The 26,699-nt window shown below is 41.3% G+C and overlaps 2 protein-coding genes across 3 annotated transcripts; both read right to left on the bottom strand.

The window, feature by feature from the left end:
* Positions 1-1,547: 1,547 nt before the first annotated feature.
* Positions 1,548-12,240, bottom strand: LOC134646071 (ileal sodium/bile acid cotransporter-like). The gene is made up of 6 exons (XM_063499763.1): positions 11,843-12,240; positions 11,265-11,383; positions 10,374-10,462; positions 6,434-6,609; positions 6,189-6,346; positions 1,548-2,103 (listed from the first exon to the last, which is right to left on the bottom strand). The coding sequence occupies exons 1-6, from the start codon at positions 12,238-12,240 to the stop codon at positions 1,913-1,915; spliced, it is 1,131 nt and encodes a 376-aa protein (XP_063355833.1). The 3' UTR covers positions 1,548-1,912.
* Positions 12,241-12,248: 8 nt separating this feature from the next.
* Positions 12,249-26,052, bottom strand: slc10a2 (solute carrier family 10 member 2). 2 transcript variants are annotated; one of them, XM_063499761.1, is made up of 6 exons: positions 22,171-26,052; positions 21,649-21,767; positions 20,758-20,846; positions 20,146-20,321; positions 19,901-20,058; positions 12,249-12,355 (listed from the first exon to the last, which is right to left on the bottom strand). In XM_063499761.1, exons 1-6 carry the CDS (start codon positions 22,566-22,568, stop codon positions 12,300-12,302), a joined length of 996 nt encoding a protein of 331 aa, XP_063355831.1. In that variant the 5' UTR covers positions 22,569-26,052; the 3' UTR covers positions 12,249-12,299. The 2 variants fall into 2 exon arrangements, with proteins under 2 accessions (XP_063355831.1, XP_063355830.1); XM_063499760.1 differs by lacking the exon at positions 12,249-12,355 and adding an exon at positions 14,509-16,346.
* Positions 26,053-26,699: the final 647 nt, after the last annotated feature.

Here is a 26,699-nt window from a genome sequence, read left to right as displayed (position 1 = left end):
GTTAAGTGCTTCTACCGCTCCTCTTAACCACTGAATACAACCCATGTTGTTTTAGTTTATTAAAGTCTTTATCTCCTTCCTAACTGACTTTATGCAACTTTGCCATTACTTATCATTTATCATCTACCATTTATTTTTCAGACTAGTTTATGTAATTCATGATTCTTTCACAGGGGTTTCCTTAAAATTAATCAGATCACGTGTTGTTTCATTTTATTAAAGTTTTCATTTTAAGCACTCGCTATGTAATGTACTGTACATGAGTCATCATGAGCTTAGAAACCTTTTTTATCCTCTCTGGATGCCCATATCAGTCCATAATGGTGATACCAATATTTAACTTTCATTCGTGAACTAAATTAAATGTTTTACATGTAAACACAATACAGATTCTTGAGGAAGTAAACATTTCCATGCTAAATCTGGTGCATCTCACTTTAACACATGAAATGTCTGTCTGTGTGTTTGCTACTCTATCCACCAACTCCCACTACACAATCAAGAGTTGAGCAAACAAACTTGGCACACAGGTACATTTTAGGCCTCTACAGGTTATTATCTATATGGTGGATTTACAAATCTGATTAATGTTGCCTTCACCCTCCACATCTCCTTGAGTTCTTTTCTCAGCTCTTGGTATTTCTCCAGCTTCTTGTGTTCCTTCTTTCTAATGTTGCTGTCATTTAGGATAGCTACATCTATCACTACGGCCATCTTAATCTGCTTATCCACCACTTCTGTGTCCAGTTGGTTAGCCATAATCAGTTTGTCTGTTTGTATCTGGAAGTCCAACAGGATCTTGGCTTGGTCATTCTCGACCACTCTAGGGGGGTATGTCCTATTTTGACCACGGGACTTCTAGGCCATATTTGGCACTGATGTTCCTGTAAACTAAGCCGCCCATTCAGTTATGCCGCTCCATGTGTGCCCAGCAGGGCATAAATAACATCCAACAAATATGCTTGTTTAGATAACAACAATAATAAAAATTATCTGTTTATCTTTAACCTACTTTTATGGAGCTGTTACACAGTTAATTCATGCTAACAGCTTTATTGCTAACCGTAGTTTTAGTTAAGAAATGTCAAGTTTTTCTTTAATGTTTTAGCAATCTATTTACATTGTTTCTTGTATTTGTGTAACTTAAACTGATCTGTATACTTTCGGGTTTTCTTCATCCTACTTGATTTCTACTTCTTGTCCATTGCATTTATTTAACTGCCAACCCCTCTGCAAAGCAAGTACAGTTGCACTCAGTTTTTGAAATTGGTGTTTCTTCAGATTATTTGCATGTACCCCCACCTGCTTTTGAGTTACCTTCTGCGGTAACTGTACCTCAGTGCCACTTCATCAGGCAGGGTCGTTTCAACCACACACTTTGAAAAAACCAAAAAAAACAACTCCACTGCACCTTTTACATGACTGGCTCTCACATAGACTTTTCTTACGCTGTAACTACATCAGTATATCACATTTTGTTCTTTATTGTCATCACTGTGTTCTTGTTGCTATTGAAATAACATTAATATGAAATAAATTATGGCTGTCACCTTAAAAAAAAAACCCAAAACACACTGTTTACAATCGCTGAAGCACTGATTAAGAGACACATGTCTAACAAAGTATAGGGAACATGGTTCTAAATATTTAGATATGAATAAAAGTAAATAACACATAATTCAGCAGTTGGTCCCCACCAACTTCCCACTTGAAGTTAGATACTGACTGTCCCAGATACAAAATTTGTGCAACCCTGTTCAGCTAAAACCTTTCCAAATGGTTTAGTGTGGCGCACATAAAACTTGCAGAGTGCAGTGTGTCTTCACAGTAGAGTCTGAATGGTCTGTTCAGTGATGCAGTTGTTATTGCTCATACCAACAACCCAAAGTCTCTGGTTTTCAGGGCTGCAATATCACAGCTCAGTGCTTTTGTCAGTGCTTTTATCCTTCACATCCCCGTTGCTGGTCTCATCGCCCTCAAAGCCACCATTTTCCCGTGGGCAGTACTTTTGCTCTTCTACATCAGGATTGTGACCTTCCACGTATGGAGCGTCACTGTTTGCAGACGAACCGCCACCACAATACCTTTTGTAAAGCTGGAAGCCTGGACAGGAAACAAACCATAGATTCAGAACCAGTGAGCAAACACCTTTGGACAAAGCCTTTAAAAGTGGAATAAACAGGACTTCAGTGACAAAGCATCTATGCATGATGCCATAACAAGAAAATTTGAAGCATCCTACATCTTCTTTTCTGTTCAGTTTCAAATATAAGTGAGCATCTATGATAATCTGTAAACCACTGTTCTCAAATGTTTGGTGCCCAGGACTGAAAGAAAAGTCAAAATTTCAAGGTATTCTGCAGAAGATGGCCTCCATATATTTTCAACCATGTGAACTCTAACTTCCATCCATCCCCTCACTGCACATTTTCGCACATTAAAACCTATGTTTATTCAAGGCTATTCTCACCTCTGCTTAAATTAGCAATGCCTGTGTGTTTGAGAAGATGGTGCTACTTAATGTCACAAAGTCTGTCCTTCGGATGTGTTCCAATTTGCACTGGGGTATGGCATTAGTGAGATTGTGTTAGGTCCATCTCATCACTGGTAAATGTGCAGGATTACTATTTTTAGGGGGTTTGTTTTAACCCAAACCAAAGTCTTTCTCTCTAAATTACTTAAAGTACTTGTCATTACCTGAATCCAACACAGAACCTTTTGGTTTGCAAACTAAAGAGAGTAGAAGTGAAAGGAAAAGTGAGGGATGAAAAATAACAGCGAATAAAACATCCCACAAAACAAAAAAACTCCTGGGTGACATAAAAACTCATGAAGATGTTGCACTTAAAATTGTTCATAGATGTTAGAGCATCAGTGCACCAGTGCTAAAGACACAGACACACAATGCCCCGCTATTGATGCTGCAGGTCAGCCAGCTGGCTGCTCAGTTGCCTCAGTGACATGCTCGATTTTTTCTCCTCCCCCTTTTGTGAGTGTGGACGCTTCCTCTCTTTGCTCTTTAAATGCTTTGCTTCTTTTATTGATTTTTATTGATTTTTATGCTGATTTTTTCCCTTTTTTCCCTATGAGCTTACCTGCGATAGCTTCTGGACACTTATAGATCATTTGGACTAAAGTGTTCTTAACAGAAACAGCAACATTTTTATAGTTACCTTATCTTCAGCGCTCCGTGTGTCTGTGGCCTATACACAGCTGAAGCCTGATTACAGCATATGGGCACCGAACAGCCTCAATAGCCTGGAAAGGTGCTAACCACTAGGCTAACTAGCAACAAGATGCCTCCCCTCTCCACAGATGACTACCACAAACTCCTGCAGAAGATTGCAGTACTGGAGACAAAAATTCATCACTTAGAAGTAAACGTGGAGGTAAATGGACTGTGTGGAAATTAAACAACCTTGCCTTTGATTCAAAACAGTGGCGATGAGCAAGCTAGTACACAGCTAAGGAGCACAGATAACATGACCAAGAAAGTAGACTCTGTGCATTATTATAAATCATCAAGCGATAATCCCCCCTTTGGACTGTCTTGGTGCAAAACCAAGACATAAATCATGTCTTGGTTTTGCAGTAATTCTATTACTGGTTAAACTTGGGTTAAATATTTAATCCTTATATGGCACAACACCTGGCTCAATCTGTTGACTCAACACAACAAAAAAAACATCACAAGGGAGGAAAAGAAGTAAAATAAGGAAGCTGCGTTCACAGACCAAGAACTAAAAAAAAAAAAAACGTCCAGTGATCCAAGAGAGAATGGCCAATGTACAGGGTGGGCCATTTATATGGATACACCGTAATAAAATGGGAATGGTTGGTGATATTAAAGTCCTGTTTGTGGCACATTAGTATATGTGAGGGGGCAAACTCCTCAAGATGGGTGGTGACCACGGTGGCGATTTAGAAGTCAGCCATCTTGGATACAACTTTTGTTTTTTTTCAATAGGAAGAGGGCCATGTGACACATCAAACTTATTGGTAATGTCACAAGAAAAACAATGGTGTGCTCGGTTTCAACGTAACTTTATTCTTTCATGAGTTATTTACAAGTTTCACTTTGTTCACAGCCATTGACATGTCGAAGAGGTTAACACGTGAGGAGCGGATCGAAATTGTGTTGATATCTGGTGAACACAGTAACCGGGTCATTGCAGCAGATTTCAATGCAAGACACCCTACGAGACCACCCATCTCCCATGCTACAGTTAGCAAACTGCTTGCTAAGTTTCGTGAAACTGGTTCAGTGTTGGATTTGCCAAAATGTGGACGCAAGAAAACTGTCACTAATGAAGAAACATCAGTGGCTGTCCTAGCTTCATTCAGCAAGAGCCCACAGCGTAGCACTCGCTGCATGTCACTGGAGAGTGGCATTAGTCGAACATCCCTTCGGCGGATATTAGCTACTCACAAATGGCACCCTTACAAACTCCAGCTACTGCAGCATCTCAATGAGGATGACCCAGATTGGCGCACAGAATTTGCAGAATGGGCAAAATAAAAATTGGAACAGGACCCTCAGTTCACGCAGAAGATTTTGTTCAGTGATGAGGCAAACTTTTATGTGAATGGTGAAGTTAACAAACAAAACCACCGCTATTGGTCTGACACTAACCCACATTGGATGGATCCCTCCAAGACTGTTGGAACAACAAAAGTGATGGTTTGGTGTGGTATATGGGGTACAACAATAGTGGGTCCATTCTTCATCAATGGAAACCTCAAGGCCACTGGATATTTGAAATTGCTACATGATGATGTGTTTCCCTCTTTATGCACTGAAGCTGGCACGTTCCCTGAGTTTTTCCAGCAAGATGGTGCACCACCACATTATGGGTGCCAGGTCCGAGCATTCCTAGATGAACAGTTTCCTGGAAAGTGGATTGGTCATCGTGGGTAGGGCTGTGCGATATGACCAAAATCTCATATCCCAATATTAAGACATCTATCGTCCGATAACGATATAAATCACAAAAATGCAACATTTTCTGTAAATTCTGTGAATCTCGAGCAGCTCGACTTGCGTGAAGTGTTTCCAGCTGGGCGTCGTGTACCTGGAGTCGAGTGTTTTAACTGATGCATGGAACTATACATTTTTAGACATAAGTTGTAACGGACGCCGTTTTCTTTATGAGTATTTATTACACGGCGTGCTGCGGGGAAAAGTCTGTTCTAACGTTTGAGTGTAAGGTTTATTTTTTTTAGCACCTGACGGCTCTTTTTTGCTTCTCATCCGTAAATACTCTGAATCTTTCACGTGATTCAGTTTATTTTGAAAAGTCTCAACAGGATCTTGAGCTTTATTGTGAAAGGTTTATGTGGAAAATAAACAAGCGGACACGCCGTGATTTTACCGTCGTTGTTGCTAACGACAACGCATAAAAACAAGTGCTTGTCTGTCTGTAGTGTGGTTATATTAAATATAAGAGAAAGAGAGAACTTTAAGAAATTAATATAGCCACTACAGTGACCATCAAAATGATGAAAAAATATTGCCGTAAACAGTTTATTTTGCGACACCACGAAACAAATGATAGCGTAAAATGAAACGATAGACGTTTTTATATCATCATCCGATATATATCGTTATATCGAACAGCCCTAATCGTGGGCCAGTTGAATGGCCCCCAAGGTCTCCCGATCTGACCCCCTTAGACTTTTATCTTTGGGGTCATCTGAAGGCAATTGTCTATGGTGTGAAGATACGAGATGTGCAGCACCTGAAACTACAGATACTGGATGCCTGTGCTGGCATTTCTCCTGCGGTGTTGCTATCAGTGTGTGAAGAGTGGGAGAAGAGGGTTGCATTGACAATCCAACACAATGGGCAGCACATTGAACACATTTTATAAGTGGTCAGAAACTTGTAAATAACTCATGAAAGAATAAAGTTACGTTGAAACCAAGCACACCATTGTTTTTCTTGCGACATTACCAATAAGTTTGAAGTGTCACATGGCCCTCTTTCTATTGAAAAAACAAAAGTTGTATCCAAGATGGCCGACTTCTAAATGGCCACCATGGTCACCACCCATCTTGAGGAGTTTGCCCCCTCACATATACTAATGTGCCACAAACAGGACTTTAATATCACCAACCATTCCCATTTTATTACGGTGTATCCATATAAATCGCCCACCCTTTATATGTCGTTTGTTTTAAGGTCTTACATCCCACAAAGACGAGTGCTGACACGAGCTGGAAGATGCTGTAGATGAGGGGGAAGGCAAACATTATTTCCAGCTCCTCTGGGCTGAAGGACAGCTGGACGATAGTGCTGCACAACTGGGCATTCTGAATACCTGTCTCCAGTGCAATGGTTCGACATCTGAACAAATAAAAGAATGGTGACGAACCTCATCAGTAAGTCAAATTTGAATGTAGCTGTGTCAGAAACATTTTGCTGTCACCTCACCTGTACCAGGGTTGACCCACAAAGCGAGCTAGGAAGAACCCAAGGCTGCATCCAATAAAGGGGTAGATGGTGCCAATTATCCACAGGGAGGGAGCAATGGTCCAGGACGACTGGTAGAGGACTCCTCCAACCACAGCTATAATAATAATGAGAGCACAGCCAGCAATGGATCCCACCTGTTCACAACATAGTAAGTAAGTAAGTAAAATTTATTTATTAAGCGCTTTTCACAGACAAACAGTCACAAAGCGCTGTACACAAATATTAAAATAAACAATACAATCAATAGACATTATACACAATGTAAAAGATCAAATGTAAATAATGTAAAAAATATAAAATATGTAGATCTTCAGTCGTGTACGGGGAACAACCAACAGACTCTGAGTCTGTGAGCGGAGATGACGAGCAGCAGTGTATTTTATAAGAAGCTTGGATAAATAATCTGGAGCCTGGCCATTTAGTGCTCTGTATGTTAAAACAAGAAGTTTAAAGCGAATTCTAAACTCTATTGGGAGCCAGTGTAAAGAATATAAGATGGGAGTAATGTGAACACACTTGGTAGAACGAGTTAGTAGTCTGGCTGCTGCGTTTTGTATTGCCTGGAGGCGAGAGAGAGATGATTTATCCAAGCTAGTAAACAGGGAATTACAGTAATCTAAGCGTGATGACACAAATGCATGAATGAGTTTTTCCAGTTCAGCTGAAGAAACCATATGTCGCAGTTTAGAGATGTTTCTTAAATGATAGAAACAGGAACGAGACAATGATTTTACATGAGAGTAAGGGCCCAGGGAAGAGTCAAATACTACTCCAAGATTTCGAATATTTGACTTGACAGATGGACAGAAAGAGGCAAGAACCTGACTAATTTTAGAATGTAGCTCAGGAGGAGCTATGATCATGGTCTCGGTCTTGTTAGTATTTAGAATGAGGTAGTTGCTTGAAAGCCAATCAGAAACCTGGGTTAAGCACTGGACTAGGGTGGACAGCCTATCCAGCTGATGAGGCTTAAAGGACATATGGAGCTGAATGTCATCATCATAAAAATGATAAGAAAGGTCGCTAAAAGACTGAATGATACCAGCTAAAGCAGGGGTGTCGAACTCCAGTCCTCGAGGGCCGGTGTCCTGCAGGTTTTAGAGCTCACCCTGGGTCAACACACCTGAATCAAATGATTAGTTCATTACCAGGCCTCTGGAGAACTTCAAGACATGTTGAGGAGGTAATTTAGCCTTTAAATCAGCTGTCTTGTATCAAGGTTACATCTAAAACCTGCAGGACACCGGCCCTCGAGGCCTGGAGTTCGACACATGTGAGCTAAAGGAAGCATATAAAAAGAAAATAATAATGGACCTAAAACTGAACCCTGTGGGACCCCACAGGTCAGGGCAGCAATGTCAGAGGTGAACCTGTCAGTCCTAACAGAAAAGGTCCTATCTGATAAATAGGAAGAAAACCAGTCTAGGGTAATTTTGAAATAGGTTGGTAATTACTAGTGGAGCTAGGATCAAGATTCTGTTTTTTTAACAGAGGAGTTACCTCAGCATGTTTAAAATAAGACGGAACACAGCCTTGCCTCAGTGAACTATTAATGATGGATAGTAATGTAGGACCAATGCTGGTGATAGACCCGGACAGGACAGAGGGAGGTAATATATCTACAGAGCATGATGAGGATTTCATTTTACCTAAAACTATAATTAAGTCATTAAGTGTGATTGGAGAAAAGGAGGTAAATGATCCAAGACAGCAAGGGGTATCTTCATAAGGGGTAGCACTTGAGAAAATTTTGGATCTCAAGTCCATCACCTTATTTACAAAGTAATTAAGGAAAGTATTACAATCTTCATCAGAAAGTAACAGAGCATGCTGGGTTGGAGGAGAAACAATACTGTTGATGGTATCAAATAGAATTCTTGAATTTTTTTATGACGATTTATAAGATTATTGAAGTAAGAGGATCTGGCCTCTTTGACTGACTCATTATATAGGTAAAGTAGTTCTTTAAAGTGCTCACGATGGACAATCAGACCAGTGGACTTCCACAGACGCTCTGCTTTTCAATAGGAGCGTCGAAGACCACGAGTCTGATTATTTAACCATGGTGTGCGGGAACTAACAGAGCAATAACTGGTTTTGAAAGGAGCAACCTGATTTAGAATGGCAAGACAGTGTTCATTAAAAGAATTAGTTAAAAGCTCAACCTCGTTAGAAGAACTTTTAAAATTAAAAAGAGAGGAAAACTCAGAAATTATAGAGTCGTCAATAAAGCGCCTGCGCCTAATAGAACCTTGAGGATGGTACTCTGAATTAACAGATACAGTAAAAGAGACTGACTTATGGTCGCTAAAAACAACTTCATTTAAATTCAAGTGGTCAAGGGAAACACCACAGGTGAAGACCAAGTCCAGAGTGTGCCCAGCCGTATGAGTAGCCCATGCTACATGCTGAACAAAGTTGAAAGAGTCCATAATGCTCAGGAGCTCCTTAGTGGTACTGTTTGTTGAGTCATCCACATGAATGTTGAAATCTCCAACAATGATAACCATGCCCATTTTAATAGTGGAAGTTAAAAATTATTGTAGGTCTGACAGAAAAGCTGCAGCAGACCAATGACTCTTCCAATTTTTATCATAAGAATCTCAAAAGAGTTGTAGCAGCTTGAAGAAATCATCTGGCATAAAAATGTCTTTTTAAAAATTACAGCTGTTCCACCTCCTCGTCCAGATATCCGAGCACAGACAAATGAACAGTCAGCAGGACAAAGCTCTAAAAGATGTGAGACTTCATTCTCACGTTGCCACGTCTCAGAGATAAACATGAAGTCAAGCTTCTCAGAGCAGAACAAGTCATTTAAAATATAAGACTTATTGGCGATTGAGCGGGCATTAATTAACATCCATTTAAGGTTGCGACTCATCGGGACAGGGGTAGAGTTTCCAAGGACAGAGTCCGCGCTATGCGGTAAGCCGCGCAGCAACACAGGGTTCCTGCCGTGATGAGGCTTGGCTTTCCATGCTTTCAGATGACAGCCTGGGTGGTAAACATAGTGGGTTGTGGGGATTAATCCAGTTCCGACAAGTCTCAGGCGAATCTCACCGGTAGCAACCCAGGAATAGAGCCCCCGAAGGTCAATCTCTTTCCGAAGACGACGGAGTAGGACGTGAAGGCCGGCTCGCTTCCCCCGCTTTCTCCGACGAGGCCTCTGAAGCAAAAATGAGCTAACCGGCAAGAGTGGAGGTAAACCAGGTGCTGCGTCGCGCTCTAACGGCGGTAGGAAAACAGCCTCGTTTCGTTGACTCTGAAAGCTATCCATTGCAGATTTGATCGCTAGCAACGCATGACGATCATAAATCCGAAGGGAGGTGACACCAGAAAAAACTGTAACAAAAACACTTATAAAATAAACAAACACACGGACGAAGGCAGCGGCACAGCCAAACACAGGCGCCATCTTGACCCTTGACCAGTAAGCCTCCCAAGGACTGACTTTGTCAGATATTTCCCAAGGTATAAACGCTCCATTAAAACCCAGTCCAGGTGATTCAACTGGTTGGGCACTGTAAAATGGAAATATCACATCCCCCCAGTATGTATGATGGAAATGCTATTTCTAAAAAGAAACATGTCACAGAGGCACAAGATGTTATAAGTGAAAACATTAAACATGTACTATTATATTCAATAAACTATAGAGCAGGGGTGTCGAACTCCAGGCCTCGAGGGCCGGTGTCCTGCAGGTTTTAGATATCACCCTGGGTCTACAGACCTGATTCAAATGATTAGTTCATTACCAGGCCTCTGGAGAACTTCAAGACATGTTGAGGTCATTTAGCCATTTAAATCAGCTGTGTTGGATCAAGGAAACATCTAAAGCCTACAGGACACCGGCCCTCGAGGCCTGGAGTTCAGCACCTGTGCTGTAGAGTATTCCTACCTTCAGAATCTTTTTTGCCATCTCAGGCCACCTGCGCTTTACGTACATTCCCACAGTAATCGGGATGATTAGGGCTGCCAGAGTGATACCTGATGATGCAAAATAGTAGATTATAAAAAGGCTACCTTAGAGCAGTGGTTCTCAAACTTCTTACATCAATTCCCACATGGCAGGAAGAAATATTTTCATTCCCCATCTAAACAAAACAATGACAGAAAATCCTACCTGCAACTTTATTTAGATAATAAACTCATTCAAAATGAATCCTTCAGTAATTTTTGTTTTAAAACAACTTTCATTTCAAATTATTATTTGTAACTTTTGTCACTAGACTGCTTCATTAGTCTGCACCACTTCTTCAAAAAAGCAACAAGTTAAACAGAATGTGAACATTATCAGACATGGAAAAATAATGTTCAGTCTTATTTATAATTTAAATGAGAGTTTAATACTATTCACTAATAGTGGCTGCAGTGAGCCTGCTTTTGACTGCAGAGCTTTGGTGGGGTGTGGTCTGCGGGGCAGGCGAACATACCTGAGTGCCATCCGCGAACACACCTCACCAGCTTAAAACAGAATGAACTAGGTCCTGTTGTTGCTGTTGATGTGTGTAGGCTGTAGCCGAAAAGCTGCAGCCGCATGTGTAAGTCAACAGCTGACAGACTTGCACACGTGGCTGCAGCTTTTCAGGGGATGCAGTGGATGTGCATAATATTAACCTAGCTGCCACAAATGTCTTTGTTCCACCATAAAAGTGATTCCGATGTCAAACATTAGTTCCGCATGACTTTTCTGCCAGGTAACTTGTGGCCCACCAGTGGGGTGCGCCACACACTTTGAGAACCACTGCCACTCTTACAGGTGTTTCAGTTCTGTGAAAGCTTTCCTTACCGATACTGTCATATGGAATCTTGATGGTGTCACTGGATGTCCATACACTGGTGTAGATTAAAAGACAGAGAGGCATCATCCCCAAGGCCAGGAGAGAGGAGCAGGTTGTCATACTGATACTGAGGAGCGAAGGATTTGGACACTGATAAGTTTCCTGCATTTGTCCCTAGCTGTGCTTATACACACACACACACAATCTGTTTTATTTAAATAGTGCATTAACATTGAATAAATGTAGATAAAACTCTAGACCAAAAAAACTTGTAACACATTAATTCTGTTGTGTTCTCCTGCCAGGAGCCAAGAAACCCTTCCTTAAAATAGCTTAAGAGTGTTCTGGGATCCAAACAAAATGAAAATGTTCTATTTAGTTTACATACACAATAGAAAAAAATAGTTATCACAGAGTAAACATAGTGGTCCTCTAAGAGCAGCACTTGGTGATAGTGTGGAAAAAAGAAGGTTCCTTTTTAAACAGGAAGAAACCTCCAGCTGAATCAGGCGCAGTGAAGTCTGCTCTTTAACGTAAAGGGATAAAGAAGAAAAAAAAATAGCAGTGAACCTGCCTGCCATCTCACCTGAGGTCCATGTCTCCTTCCAACCAGTAGCAGATGATGTTGGAGTTTGAGCCACCTGGACAGCAGCCAATGATGATGATGACCACTGCCTGCACAGCCTGGACCCCAAAAGCCAGTGACAAGGCAAAAGCTGTGAAAGGCATAATGCCAAACTGGCAGAGGAAGCCAATGATAATGCCCCATGGCTTCTTAATGTGACCCCACAGCTTTGCAGCCTCCACTGTGCAGCCCATGGCGAACATGACCATGGCGAGCATGATGGTGAGCACCGTGCTCATCACTACTCCCAGGGTGGCATTTAAGTTACTGGGAGGAACAAGGCAGTCTGTACCCGAGCAGGCTGTGGCAGCATTGTCACAGATAGCTGGCAGCATGGTGGTTGGCTTCAGCATGGACATTGTTGTTGCAGAAGAAGAATATCAGCAGATCCTAACACTTGCACACGCTTTGGGGCTTCTTAGAGTCCTTGAGATGAGACAAGTTCAGTTTCTCCCCCTGTCCAGGAAGATGGACCTGACAAAGAGAAGGAGTGAGCTTTGATCACTGCCCAAATAAAATTTGGCCAAAAGATAAAAAAAATTAACCAATAGTCTATGTTTTATGGGGTCAGCATTCAAAAGCACATGCATATAAAAAAGAAAATCACAATGAAATATGAAATGCCATGACACCGTGGCTCCAGTTTTTACAGCCGTGTGGGTTTTAAAGTTTTATTGAACTCTCATGTCATCAAGCGTCATCATGCAAGTAAAGTAAAGAGGCAGCAGCCACATCGTACATGTTCTTTGCACAATTCCCATTATAATGGCCCTCTTTGGCCTCTTAATCATTCTTTTAAGCGGGAGTAACCAAGAGCACATAAAACATACACTCTAGGTGAAAAGCAAAAAATGTTTTAAAATTTTTTGAAAGTGTAGAAATATTTTCTGCATGCTGATAGGAAAAGACCACATAAATTCCAGATGTGTCTCAGAAACTGACTAAGATCATGATAATGCAACACAAACAATTATTTGTTCTTTCAGCTTTTAAGAGAGAAATTGGAAAAAGAAAGTATACATATGATCGTTAAGTTAGAAAGTGCTGATTTGTCTTTGGTGTCATTGATTTCTGCTTTTTGATTTTATATTTGTTTTTAGGTTTAATTATATAGCCACCCAAGATGCTGTAAAACAATAAAACCCATTTCCATGAAGACTCATTAAAACAAATTGTTCTTACCTTTCTGAGTCCTGATGGAAACTTAAGAGTTAATGCGTTTTCACAAGGATAGAGGAAAGCCAGCCAGCGTCATCTGCAGCAAACCTTTGATATTTTATTCCAAATTAATGGCTACGAAAGCCATAATCTACAAACCTGCACATTTAAAATAAAGGTGTATGTAATCATTAGGGAGTGCTCTGACCATCTTAGACCACCATCAGTCCATAATGGTGATACCAATATTTGACTTTCATTCGTGAACCGAATTAAATGTTTTACATGTAAACATAATACAGATTCTTGAGGAAGTAAACATTTCCATGCTAAATCTGGTGCAGCTCATTTTGACACATGAAATGTCTGTCTGTCTTAGCTCTTCTGTGGCTATATTTATAGGCAAAAGAGAGAGGAAAGCTGGTCATGGTGACATAATCTTTAGTTAACAGCCCAAAGTCTGCATGATCAACCATTGTGAACATGAGTTAATTTATAATCTGAAATGCTGTTAATATAAAAACAGTTTACCTAATAATAATAATAACCAAAAACAAATCCACCATGAGTGTGTTTAAACCCACCAGGAGATCCCGGGCTTGTTCTCTAATTGGCGGCTTTATTTTCCATATATTTGATCTCCTTCCTAACTAACTTTAAGCAACTTTGCCATTACCAGTCTATCATTAATTTTCACACTGGTTCATGTAATTCATGATTCTTTCACAGGGGTTTCCTTAAAAATTCCAGAACACGTTATTTCAGTTATTTAAAGTTTTCATTTTAAGCACTTGCTATGTAATGTACTGTACATGAGTCATCATGAGCTTAGAAACCTTTTTTATCCTCTCTGGATGCCCATATCAGTCCATAATGGTGATACCAATATTTAACTTTCATTCGTGAACTAAATTAAATGTTTTACATGTAAACATAATACAGATTCTTGAGGAAGTAAACATTTCCATGCTAAATCTGGTGCAGCTCATTTTGACACATGAAATGTCTGTCTGTCTTAGCTCTTCTGTGGCTATATTTATAGGCAAAAGAGAGAGGAAAGCTGGTCATGGTGACATAATCTTTAGTTAACAGCCCAAAGTCTGCATGATCAACCATTGTGAACATGAGTTAATTTATAATCTGAAATGCTGTTAATATAAAAACAGTTTACCTAATAATAATAATAACCAAAAACAAATCCACCATGAGTGTGTTTAAACCCACCAGGAGATCCCGGGCTTGTTCTCTAATTGGCGGCTTTATTTTCCATATATTTGATCTCCTTCCTAACTAACTTTAAGCAACTTTGCCATTACCAGTCTATCATTAATTTTCACACTGGTTCATGTAATTCATGATTCTTTCACAGGGGTTTCCTTAAAAATTCCAGAACATGTTATTTCAGTTATTTAAAGTTTTCATTTTAAGCACTTGCTATGTAATGTACTGTACATGAGTCATCATGAGCTTAGAAACCTTTTTTATCCTCTCTGGATGCCCATATCAGTCCATAATGGTGATACCAATATTCAACTTTCATTCGTGAACTAAATTAAATGTTTTACATGTAAACATAATACAGATTCTTGAGGAAGTAAACATTTCCATGCTAAATCTGGTGCATCTCACTTTAACACATGAAATGTCTGTCTGTGTGTTTGCTACTTTATCCACCAACTCCCTCTACACAATCAAGAGTTGAGCAACCAAACTTGGCACACAGGTACATTTTAGGCCTCTACAGGTTATTATCTATATGGTGGATTTACAAATCTGATTAATGTTGCCTTCACCCTCCACATCTCCTTGAGTTCTTTTCTCAGCTCTTGGTATTTCTCCAGCTTCTTGTGTTCCTTCTTTCTAATGTTGCTGTCATTTAGGATAGCTACATCTATCACTACGGCCATCTTAATCTGCTTATCCACCACTTCTGTGTCCAGTTGGTTAGCCGTAATCAGTTTGTCTGTTTGTATCTGGAAGTCCAACAGGATCTTGGCTTGGTCATTCTCGACCACTCTAGGGGGGTATGTCCTATTTTGACCACGGGACTTCTAGGCCATATTTGGCACTGATGTTCCTGTAAACTAAGCCGCCCATTCAGTTATGCCGCTCCATGTGTGCCCAGCAGGGCATAAATAACATCCAACAAATATGCTTGTTTAGATAACAACAATAATAAAAATTATCTGTTTATCTTTAACCTACTTTTATGGAGCTGTTACACAGTTAATTCATGCTAACAGCTTTATTGCTAACCGTAGTTTTAGTTAAGAAATGTCAAGTTTTTCTTTAATGTTTTAGCAATCTATTTACATTGTTTCTTGTATTTGTGTAACTTAAACTGATCTGTATACTTTCGGGTTTTCTTCATCCTACTTGATTTCTACTTCTTGTCCATTGCATTTATTTAACTGCCAACCCCTCTGCAAAGCAAGTACAGTTGCACTCAGTTTTTGAAATTGGTGTTTCTTCAGATTATTTGCATGTACCCCCACCTGCTTTTGAGTTACCTTCTGCGGTAACTGTACCTCAGTGCCACTTCATCAGGCAGGGTCGTTTCAACCACACACTTTGAAAAAACCAAAAAAAACAACTCCACTGCACCTTTTACATGACTGGCTCTCACATAGACTTTTCTTACACTGTAACTACATCAGTATATCACATTTTGTTCTTTATTGTCATCACTGTGTTCTTGTTGCTATTGAAATAACATTAATATGAAATAAATTATGGCTGTCACCTTAAAAAAAAAACCCCAAAACACACTGTTTACAATCACTGAAGCACTGATTAAGAGACACGTGTCTAACAAAGTATAGGGAACATGGTTCTAAATATTTAGATATGAATAAAAGTAAATAACACATAATTCAGCAGTTGGTCCCCACCAACTTCCCACTTGAAGTTAGATACTGACTGTCCCAGATACAAAATTTGTGCAACCCTGTTCAGCTAAAACCTTTCCAAATGGTTTAGTGTGGCGCACATAAAACTTGCAGAGTGCAGTGTCTTCACAGTAGAGTCTGAATGGTCTGTTCAGTGATGCAGTTGTTATTGCTCATACCAACAACCCAAAGTCTCTGGTTTTCAGGGCTGCAATATCACAGCTCAGTGCTTTTGTCAGTGCTTTTGTCAGTGCTTTTATCCTTCACATCCCTGTTGCTGCTCTCATCGCCCTCAAAGCCACCATTTTCCCGTGGGCAATACTTTTGCTCTTCTACATCAGGATTGTGACCTTCCACGTATGGAGCGTCACTGTTTGCAGACGAACCGCCACCACAATACCTTTTGTAAAGCTGGAAGCCTGGACAGGAAACAAACCATAGATTCAGAACCAGTGAGCAAACACCTTTGGACAAAGCCTTTAAAAGTTGAATAAACAGGACTTCAGTGACAAAGCATCTATGAATCTATGCTTTCAAATATAAGTGAGCATCTATGATAATCTGTAAACCACTGTTCTCAAATGTTTGGTGCCCAGGACTGAAAGAAAAGTCAAAATTTCAAGGTATTCTGCAGAAGATGGCCTCCATATATTTTCAACCATGTGAACTCTAACTTCCATCCATCCCCTCACTGCACATTTTCGCACATTAAAACCTATGTTTATTCAAGGCCATTCTCACCTCTGCTTAAATTAGCAATGCCTGTGTGTTTGAGAAGATGGTGCTACTTAATGTCACAAAGTCTGTCCTTCGGATGTGTTCCAATTTGCACTGGGGTATGGCATTAGTGAGATTGTGTTAGGTCCATCTCATCACTGGTAAATGTGCAGGATTACTATTTTTAGGGGGTTTGTTTTAACCCAAACCAAAGTCTTTCTCTCTAAATTACTTAAAGTACTTGTCATTACCTGAATCCAACACAGAACCTTTTGGTTTGCAAACTAAAGAGAGTAGAAGTGAAAGGAAAAGTGAGGGATGAAAAATAACAGCGAATAAAACATCCCACAAAACAAAAAAACTCCTGGGTGACATAAAAACTCATGAAGATGTTGCACTTAAAATTGTTCATAGATGTTAGAGCATCAGTGCACCAGTGCTAAAGACACAGACACACAACGCCCCGCCATTGATGCTGCAGGTCAGCCAGCTGGCTGCTCAGTTGCCTCAGTGACACGCTTGCACCCTCTCTCCGTGGGTGTTTCGAACCGTTGCTATGAGTTACTGGTTGCAGTTCCGGGTCAAGCCGCATCGTTTCCGGAGAGTTGTAAAAACTACTGTGGGCATCGAAGCAGCAATTATACAAATACCTGGTGCTGCTGTTCAGGTTTTCCACTCGCTCCTTGCACCTTTGCGAAATGTGCCGAGGCAGCACTAGGTCCCCTCAGAGAGAGAGGCATCCGCATCTTAGCCTACCTAGACGACTGGGCTCTCGTAGCTTGCTCCTGAGAGCAGGCGGAGACACAGCTGTCACTGGTTTTGTCACACATTCAGACACTGGGTTTCCCTGTGAACTTTCAAAAGAGCTCACTAATCTCGAGTCAGGAGATGTCTTTCCTTGGTTTGAAAATATGCTCGCTTTCCAGCCGCGCACGTTTGTTGGAGCACAGAGTGGCTGCGTTTCATCACTGCTTTGCTCAGTTTCAGCTGGAACACAGACTGCGTTTCCAGACGATATTACATTTGTTGGGCACGATGGCATCTATGATCACCGTAGTGCCACTTGGACTGGTAAAGATGAGAGTGTTTCAATGCTGGACTCTCTCTCACCACCTGTGTGCATCGCATCACCTCTGGAGGAGGCTGAGGGTAACCGCATCGTGCATGCTAGTTCTCTATCCCTGGAGGGAGCCCGGGCTACTGCATCAGGGCTCTCAGATGGGAGGGTGTTGTTTCGCAAGGTGGTGTCCACAGATGCTTCCCTATTGCTGTGCGAGGGTGCATCAGTGAGAGGGATCTGGTCCGCAGCCCAGCGTGAGCTGCACATCAACCGCTTAGAGCTGTTATCAGTGTTCTTAGCTCTCAAACATTTCCGTCCAGTCCTGGAGGGCCAGCATGTCTTATACAGGAAGGACAATTCAACAATAGTTTCTTACATAAACAGTCAGGGAGGAACACCCTCCCTTCCCCTATCAGCTGTCTCGCTCTCTGCTGTTATGGTGCAGTGTTCATTTTCTGTCTCTAAGAGCCACCCATGTTCCAGGCCAACTGAACCTGGGGCCAGACCTTCTCTCCAAGGGGGGTACTTTGGTGAAGGAATGGAGGTTGCACCCTTTGATAGTCGCTCAGATTTGGGATCTGTTTGGCAATGCACAAGTAGATCTTTTTTTGCCTCCAGGGTAAATATTCACTGCCCCCTGTTCTTCTCAATAATCGTTCACAATGCAACCTTGGGCATGGACGCGCTAGCGCACCAATGGCCAGTCATGCTCCTGTATGCATTTCCCCCAGTGGAAATGATATCTCCAGTTTTAGAGAGAGTGCGTTGGCAGTCTCTCTGACTGATTGTAGTGGCCCTTTGGTGGCCTACAGGGTCTTGGTATGCAGAGATAATCAGCCTGCTAGCAGTGAGTCCTTGGCAGCTTCGTCTCCGCAGGGACCTCCTCTCTCAGGTGGGAGGAGGAATAATTCATTCGCGCCCGGATCTGTGGTGTCTTCATGCTTACCTGCTGAGAGGACAAACTTGATTGCTAAGGGTCTGCTACCTAGTGTGATAGCGACAATTCAGAGCGCTACAGCCTCATCCACTAGAGACTTGTACGGTTACAAATGGCGAGCCTTTGAGCAATGGTGCCAGGACCGCCACACTCTCCCATTCCAGTGCTCTTTTGTGGATGTTTTGAAATTCCTGCAGGAGCTGCTGGATAAGGGCCTTTCATTTTCAACGATTAAGGTTTATTTAGCAGCTATATCTGCTTGTCATTTTGGCTTTGACGGGGTGACACCAGGTGCACATCCCCTCACCATACGTTTTCTGAAAGGGGTTTGCTGGCTGAGACCTGTGCTTAGGTCCAGTGTCCCTGCTTGGGACTTTTCTTTAGTGCTGGAAGCATTTGTAGCCCCCCTTTTGAACCCATTGAGTCTGTGGATATGAAATTTCTCTCATGCAAGACTGCATCAGTTCTCACTTTGGCTTCAGCAAAGTAAGTGGGTGACCTACATGCGTTGCAGTGCATCCCTCCTGCACAGTGTTCTCTCCTGATGGCCACAAGATCGTATTGCATCCGAATGCTGTCTATTTTCCCAAGGTCAAGCCTGCATCTTATAACTGAATGGAGTTTGAGTTGCTGAGCTTTTGCTCCCCTCCTTTTGCATCTGAGGAGCAGAGGAGGATGCATTCTCTTTGTCCAGTGTGTGTGCTACGTACCCACATTGAGCGCACTCAGAATGTGTGTTTATGTTACCAGCTGTTTGTTTACACAGAGCTCTACCTCTGGCTGGATTGATGAAGCAGACAGAAGCTGTCCCACTGGATTATAGAAGCAAGCTCACTGGCGTACAGCACCAAAGGTCTTGCTTTGCCCCAGGGAGTGAGAGCTCATTCCATCAGGGAATGGCAACCCCTTTGGCCCTTTTTAAAGGGGTACCTGTAGCTGATATTTGTGTGGCAGCTAGTTGGGCATCACCGCTGCTGTCATAGGTGTTATAATACTTGATCTCTGACACAGATAAACCACCAGAGAAGCATGAAGCATGCTGCAATTCTATTACTGGTTAAACTTGGGTTAAACATTTAATCCTTATATGGCACAACACCTGGCTCAATCTGTTGACTCAACACAGCAAAAAAACATCACAAGGGAGGAAAAGAAGTAAAATAAGGAAGCTGCATTCACAGACCAAGAACTAAAAAAAAAAAGTCCAGTGATCCAAGAGAAAATGGCCAATGTATATGTCGTTTGTTTTAAGGTCTTACATCCCACAAAGACGAGTGCTGACACGAGCTGGAAGATGCTGTAGATGAGGGGGAAGGCAAACATTATTTCCAGCTCCTCTGGGCTGAAGGACAGCTGGACGATAGTGCTGCACAACTGGGCATTCTGGAAACCTGTCTCCAGTGCAATGGTTCGACATCTGAACAAATAAAAGAACGGTGACGAACCTCATCAGTAAGTCAAATTTGAATGTAGCTGTGTCAGAAACATTTTGCTGTCACCTCACCTGTACCAGGGTTGACCCACAAAGCGAGCTAGGAAGAACCCAAGGCTGCATCCAATAAAGGGGTAGATGGTGCCAATTATCCACAGGGAGGGAGCAATGGTCCAGGACGACTGGTAGAGGACTCCTCCAACCACAGCTATAATAATAATGAGAGCAAAGCCAGCAATGGATCCAACCTGTGCACAACATAAACGCTCCATTAAAACCCAGTCCAGGTGATTCAACTGGTTGGGCACTGTAAAATGGAAATATCACATCCCCCCAGTATGTATGATGGAAATGCTATTTCTAAAAAGAAACATGTCACAGAGGCACAAGATGTTATAAGTGAAAACATTAAACATGTACTATTATATTCAATAAACTGTAGAGCAGGGGTGTCGAACTCCAGGCCTCGAGGGCCGGTGTCCTGCAGGTTTTAGATATCACCCTGGGTCTACAGACCTGATTCAAATGATTAGTTCATTACCAGGCCTCTGGAGAACTTCAAGACATGTTGAGGTCATTTAGCCATTTAAATCAGCTGTGTTGGATCAAGGAAACATCTAAAGCCTACAGGACACCGGCCCTCGAGGCCTGGAGTTCAGCACCTGTGCTGTAGAGTATTCCTACCTTCAGAATCTTTTTTGCCATCTCAGGCCACCTGCGCTTTACGTACATTCCCACAGTAATCGGGATGATTAGGGCTGCCAGAGTGATACCTGATGATGCAAAATAGTAGATTATAAAAAGGCTACCTTAGAGCAGTGGTTCTCAAACTTCTTACATCAATTCCCACATGGCAGGAAGAAATATTTTCATTCCCCATCTAAACAAAACAATGACAGAAAATCCTACCTGCAACTTTATTTAGATAATAAACTCATTCAAAATGAATCCTTCAGTAATTTTTGTTTTAAAACAACTTTCATTTCAAATTATTATTTGTAACTTTTGTCACTAGACTGCTTCATTAATCTGCACCACTTCTTCAAAAATGCAACAAGTTAAACAGAATGTGAACATTATCAGACATGGAAAAATAATGTTCAGTCTTATTTATAATTTAAATGAGAGTTTAATACTATTCACTAATAGTGGCTGCAGTGAGCCTGCTTTTGACTGCAGAGCTTTGGTGGGGTGTGGTCTGCGGGGCAGGCGAACATACCTGAGTGCCATCCGCGAACACACCTCACCAGCTTAAAACAGAATGAACTAGGTCCTGTTGTTGTTGTTGATGTGTGTAGGCCGTAGCCGAAAAGCTGCAGCCGCATGTGTAAGTCAACAGCTGACAGACTTGCACACGTGGCTGCAGCTTTTCAGGGGATGCAGTGGATGTGCATAATATTAACCTAGCTGCCACAAATGTCTTTGTTCCACCATAAAAGTGATTCCGATGTCAAACATTAGTTCCGCATGACTTTTCTGCCAGGTAACTTGTGGCCCACCAGTGGGGTGCGCCACACACTTTGAGAACCAATGCCACTCTTAAAGGTGTTTCAGGTCTGTGAAAGCTTTCCTTACCAATACTGTCAAATGGGATCTTGATGGTGTCACTGGATGTCCATACACTGGTGTAGATTAAAAGACAGAGAGGCATCATCCCCAAGGCCAGGAGAGAGGAGCAGGTTGTCATACTGATACTGAGGAGCGAAGGATTTGGACACTGATGAGTTTCCTGCATTTGTCCCTAGCTGTGCTTATACACACACACACAATCTGTTTTCTTTAAATAGTGCATTAACATTGAATAAATGTAGATAAAACTCTAGAAACCCTTCCTTAAAATAGCTTAAGAGTGTTCTGGGATCCAAACAAAATGAAAATGTTCTATTTAGTTTACATACAAAATAGAAAAAAATAGTTATCACAGAGTAAACATAGTGGTCCTCTAAGAGCAGCACTTGGTGATAGTGTGGAAAAAAGAAGGTTCCTTTTTAAACAGGAAGAAACCTCCAGCTGAATCAGGCACAGTGAAGTCTGCTCTTTAACGTAAAGGGAAAAAGAAAAAAAAGAAAATAGCAGTGAACCTGCCTGCCATCTCACCTGAGGTCCATGTCTCCTTCCAACCAGTAGCAGATGATGTTGGAGTTTGAGCCACCTGGACAGCAGCCCATGATGATGATGACCACTGCCTGCACAGCCTGGACCCCAAAAGCCAGTGACAAGGCAAAAGCTGTAAAAGGCATAATGCCAAACTGGCAGAGGAAGCCAATGATAATGCCCCATGGCTTCTTAATGTGACCCCACAGCTTTGCAGCCTCCACTGTGCAGCCCATGGCGAACATGACCATGGCGAGCATGATGGTGAGCACCGTGCTCAGCACTACACTCAGGATGGCATTGAAGTTACTTGGAGGAACAAGGCAGTCTGTGCCCGAGCAGGCTGTGGCAGCATAGTCACAGATGTCTGGCAGCATGGTGGTTGGCTTCAGCATGGACATTGTTGTTGCAGAAGAAGAATATCAGCAGATCCTAAAACTTGCACACACTTTGGGGCTTCTTAGAGTCCTTGAGATGAGACAAGTCCAGTTTCTCCCCCTGTCCAAGAAGATGGACCTGACAAAGAGATGGAGTGAGCTTGGATCACTGCCCTTTATGCCCACGGTTCCAAAGCCAAATAAAATTTGGCCGAAAGATAAAAAATTAACCAATAGTCTATGTTTTATGGGGTCAGCGTTCAAAACACATGCATATAAAAAAAAATCACAATGAAATATGAAATGCCATTGGACCTTGGCTCCAGTTTTTATAGCTGCGTGGGTTTTAAAGCTTTATTGGACTCTCATGTCATCAAGCATCATCATGCAGGAATAGCCACAGAGCACATGTTCTTTGCACAATTCCCATAACATTCCCAACATAAAGGCACCCAGTTTACACAATCATAAAAGAAAGTGTAGAAATATTTTCTGATAGGAAAAGAGCACATAAATTGGTGTGTGTGTGTGTGTGTGTGTGTGTGTGTGGGGGGGGGGGGGCTAGAGGTGATTTGTCTGTGGTGTCATTCATTTTTGCATTTTGATTTTACATCTGTTTTTATGTGCCATAGGTCTATTTATATAGACAATCAAGATGCTGTAAAACAATAAAACATGACAGAAGGATGAAAATGTTTATGGGCACTTCATGTCAACATACCAGGTGTGGAAACAATAAAAAGTCAAAGTGTCCTGATGGAAATTTAAGGGCTATCACAAGGATAGTACCAGCATCATCTGAATAACAACTTTGATGTTTTATTCCAAATTAGTGGGTGCAAAAGCCATCATCTACAAACCTGCACATTTAAAATAAAGGTGTATATAATCGTTAGGTAGTATACTGACCATCTTAGACCTTCTGTGGCTATGTTTATAGGCAAAGGAGAGAGGAAAGCTGGTCATGCTGACATAATCTTTAGTTAACAGCCCAAAGTCTGCATGATCAACCATTTTGAACATGAGTTAATTTATAATCTGAAATGCTGTTAATATAAAAACAGTTTACCTAATAAAAAAAGAAAAGAACTCCACCACATGAGCGTGTTTAAACCCACCAGGAGATCCTGGGGCTGTTCTCTAATTGGTGGCTTTATTTTGGTATATATTTTATCTCCTTCCTAACTGACTTTATGCAACTTGCCATTACCTATCATTTTTCATCTATCATTTATTTTTCAGACTAGTTTATGTAATTAATGACTCTTTCACAGGGGTTTCCTTCAAATTAATCAGATCATGTGTTGTTTCATTTTTATTAAAGTCTTCATTTTAAGCACTAGCTATGTAATGTACTGTACATGAGTCATCATGAGCTTAGAAACCTAAAACACACCAACGCAATACCTTTTTTATCCTCTCTGGATGCCCATATCAGTCAGTAATGGTCATGTCAATGTCTAACTTTCATTCTTGAACTGAACTGAATGTTTTACATATAAATATAATGCAGGTTCTTGAGGAACTAAGCATTTCCTAAGCTAAATCTTGACATTAGTGCATCTCACTTTAACACATGAAGTATCTGTCTGTCTGTGTGTTTGCTACTTTATCCACCAACTCCCTTAACACAGTTGAGCAACTGAACTTGGCACACAGGTACATTTTAGGCCTCTAAAGGCTCTTATCTACAGAGTGGATGCCACGTGGTTGCCAGGCCAAGACACTAAAATGACCTGTTTGCAAGATTTATGCACATATAACATCCTATTAAACAACAGTGGTATTTTCATTTCATGGCAGTAAAATCTAATTTATATCCACAATAACTCATTTATGCATGACAACCAAAGGACCAAAATAGTATGTTCTTGCATTTTTACACCTACAACACCATCCCGTCAGTTTAATTTAATCAAAATTAGACCATGTTTATATTTACAAATCTGATTAATAAATGTTTTATTTTAATCCCCTCATGTTGCCTAGAACATGAGGACATTCCTACCTAGCAATGGGCTAACATGATAAATAAAATTACAAAAAAATCCTGTCTCGCCCCTTCGGGCACTCTATCCTTCAAGCTTGGGTTCTCTACCACAGGCTAATGGTATATGTAGTGTAGCTACATCTATTGACCACCCTACGGGGAGTGTCCTATTTTGACCTCGTGACTTCCAGGCCATACAGATATTCCTGTATACTATGCCGATTAGTTGGTTATAGTGCTCCATGTATGGCCTGCTGCTAGCATCTTGCACCCTGCTGTTATGTGCTGATTGTCTCAGGGGCATCTTTACACAGCTTGCACCGGGGGTCTTGCCTGGTGTGATAGACCCCAACCTCTATGGATCTTGTACTTAGAGCTTGTTCCTGTGCTGCCATGATTAGTGTCTCTGTGCTGTCCTTCAGTTCAGCTTTGTCCAGCCACTGCTGGGATTTCTGAATGTCAGCCAATTCCTCTGCCGGTGGTACATACCATGGAGTGGCCTGTCCTTATATGAGGGTTCTTCTCTTTGCTCCTCTTCTTTCTTGGGTTTGTGCTGCCGGAGGTATTCACTAAGCACACAGTTGGTTGTGGCGATCTTCCTGATGTACTTGTGGATGTTTCCTGTCTAATCCTGGACAGTGTTTTTGACACTCATCAGTCCCTGGCCTCTTTCCTTCCGTTTAGCGTACAGCCTCAGGGTGCTGGGTTTGGGGTTAAACCCTCCACGCATGGTGAGGAGCTTCGTTGTCTTGATATCGGTGGCCTCTATCTCCTCCCCTGTATATGTACTTGTATACGTGTGTGTGTGTGTGTGTGTGTGTGTGTGTGTGTGTGTGTGTGTGTGTGTGTGTGTGTGTGTGCGTGTGTGTGCATATTTATAGACATACAACACCTTATGGTATCATCTTAGGAGCTTGGAAAGAAAAGCGTCTGGACTTCTTTAAGTTTCTTGAAGAAATTTCTTAGACTAAGAAATTTCTTAGCCTACAATGACCTGGATAACTGAGAAACTCACATACATATTGAAGAACACCAATCAATTAGTATGGGAGTATGAAAGGGAATTAAAAAAAAAAAACTAGCGGATTATAGGAAGAATCTCTGTTTCAACCTAAGATTTCCTAAGATTGGGACTTCTTCCCAGGAGTTTGCGCCTTGGATCCACGGTGAGGGGACACAGAGCAGAGTGGAATCTATGGAGAGCACAAAATCATCTTCTAAGTGAAAGGATAAGACAGGTCCATTTCACTATAAATGCACTCTGGAACAAGATTAGTCACACTCTGCAGGAACTCAAAACACTTCTACTCTCCCCTACGTAAGATGAAGTTTTTAAGTTTGTGGACAAGGCTCAGTGGGCCCAACACTTTGCTAATGAAAACTTGTACTTCCCAGTCAAAACCTACACAATACAGACAAGAACAGGAAGACTTCACAAGCAATGATGCACAGGAAAAATGGGTGAAGAAGTTTTCAGACAGGAATCTCACTGAACCTGAAAACCATTTCTCCACAACAGTTGCCCATAGTGGACCTCATCAATACATCAATACATGATATAAGAAACTTAAAAAGCCCAGACGCTTTTCTTTCCAAGCTCCTTAGACTACGATGACCTGGATGACTGAAAACCTTCACAGACACACCTTATAATATGGTATAATTGTCATTTCACAGATAATAGCATGAACAGGCAAACAGTACTGCAGCATCAGTATATAGTAGAAAATTGAGGTAATGATCAATGGATAAATTATGTTTTATAGTGGTGGGCTCATAAGGTGGATACAAAACCTGAGTACAAAATCACCAGCATGCTCTGGTGAACCCAGTGACTAGTGTCATTGTACTGTCGTTCAAAATGTGAAGCTCCAGGTGGCACTTTAGTTTAATGAGTTTAATGACCAAAGTCATTAAAAATACGATGACGCATGAAACCTTTACTTTGGTTAGCCATTGTTTTTAAAGGAAGCTCTTGGAAATAGCAGGGAGGAACTGAATGTGCTGAAAGAGCAACTGCTAGTGAGAGAAGTTGTAATTGATGTGTTACATTTTTATGAGACTCCCTGGAAAATAACACATAAATTAAAACTGAGTAAACAGTTTTCAAAGTTTCCATGCATGCTCAATCATCCAGTTAAGGAAATCACAAAAAGTTGAATCTG

This window comes from Pelmatolapia mariae, linkage group LG16_19 (assembly GCF_036321145.2).
Source record: "Pelmatolapia mariae isolate MD_Pm_ZW linkage group LG16_19, Pm_UMD_F_2, whole genome shotgun sequence".
Taxonomy (NCBI): Eukaryota; Metazoa; Chordata; class Actinopteri; order Cichliformes; family Cichlidae; genus Pelmatolapia; species Pelmatolapia mariae.
This window is presented reverse-complemented; position numbering and strand designations above follow the sequence as displayed.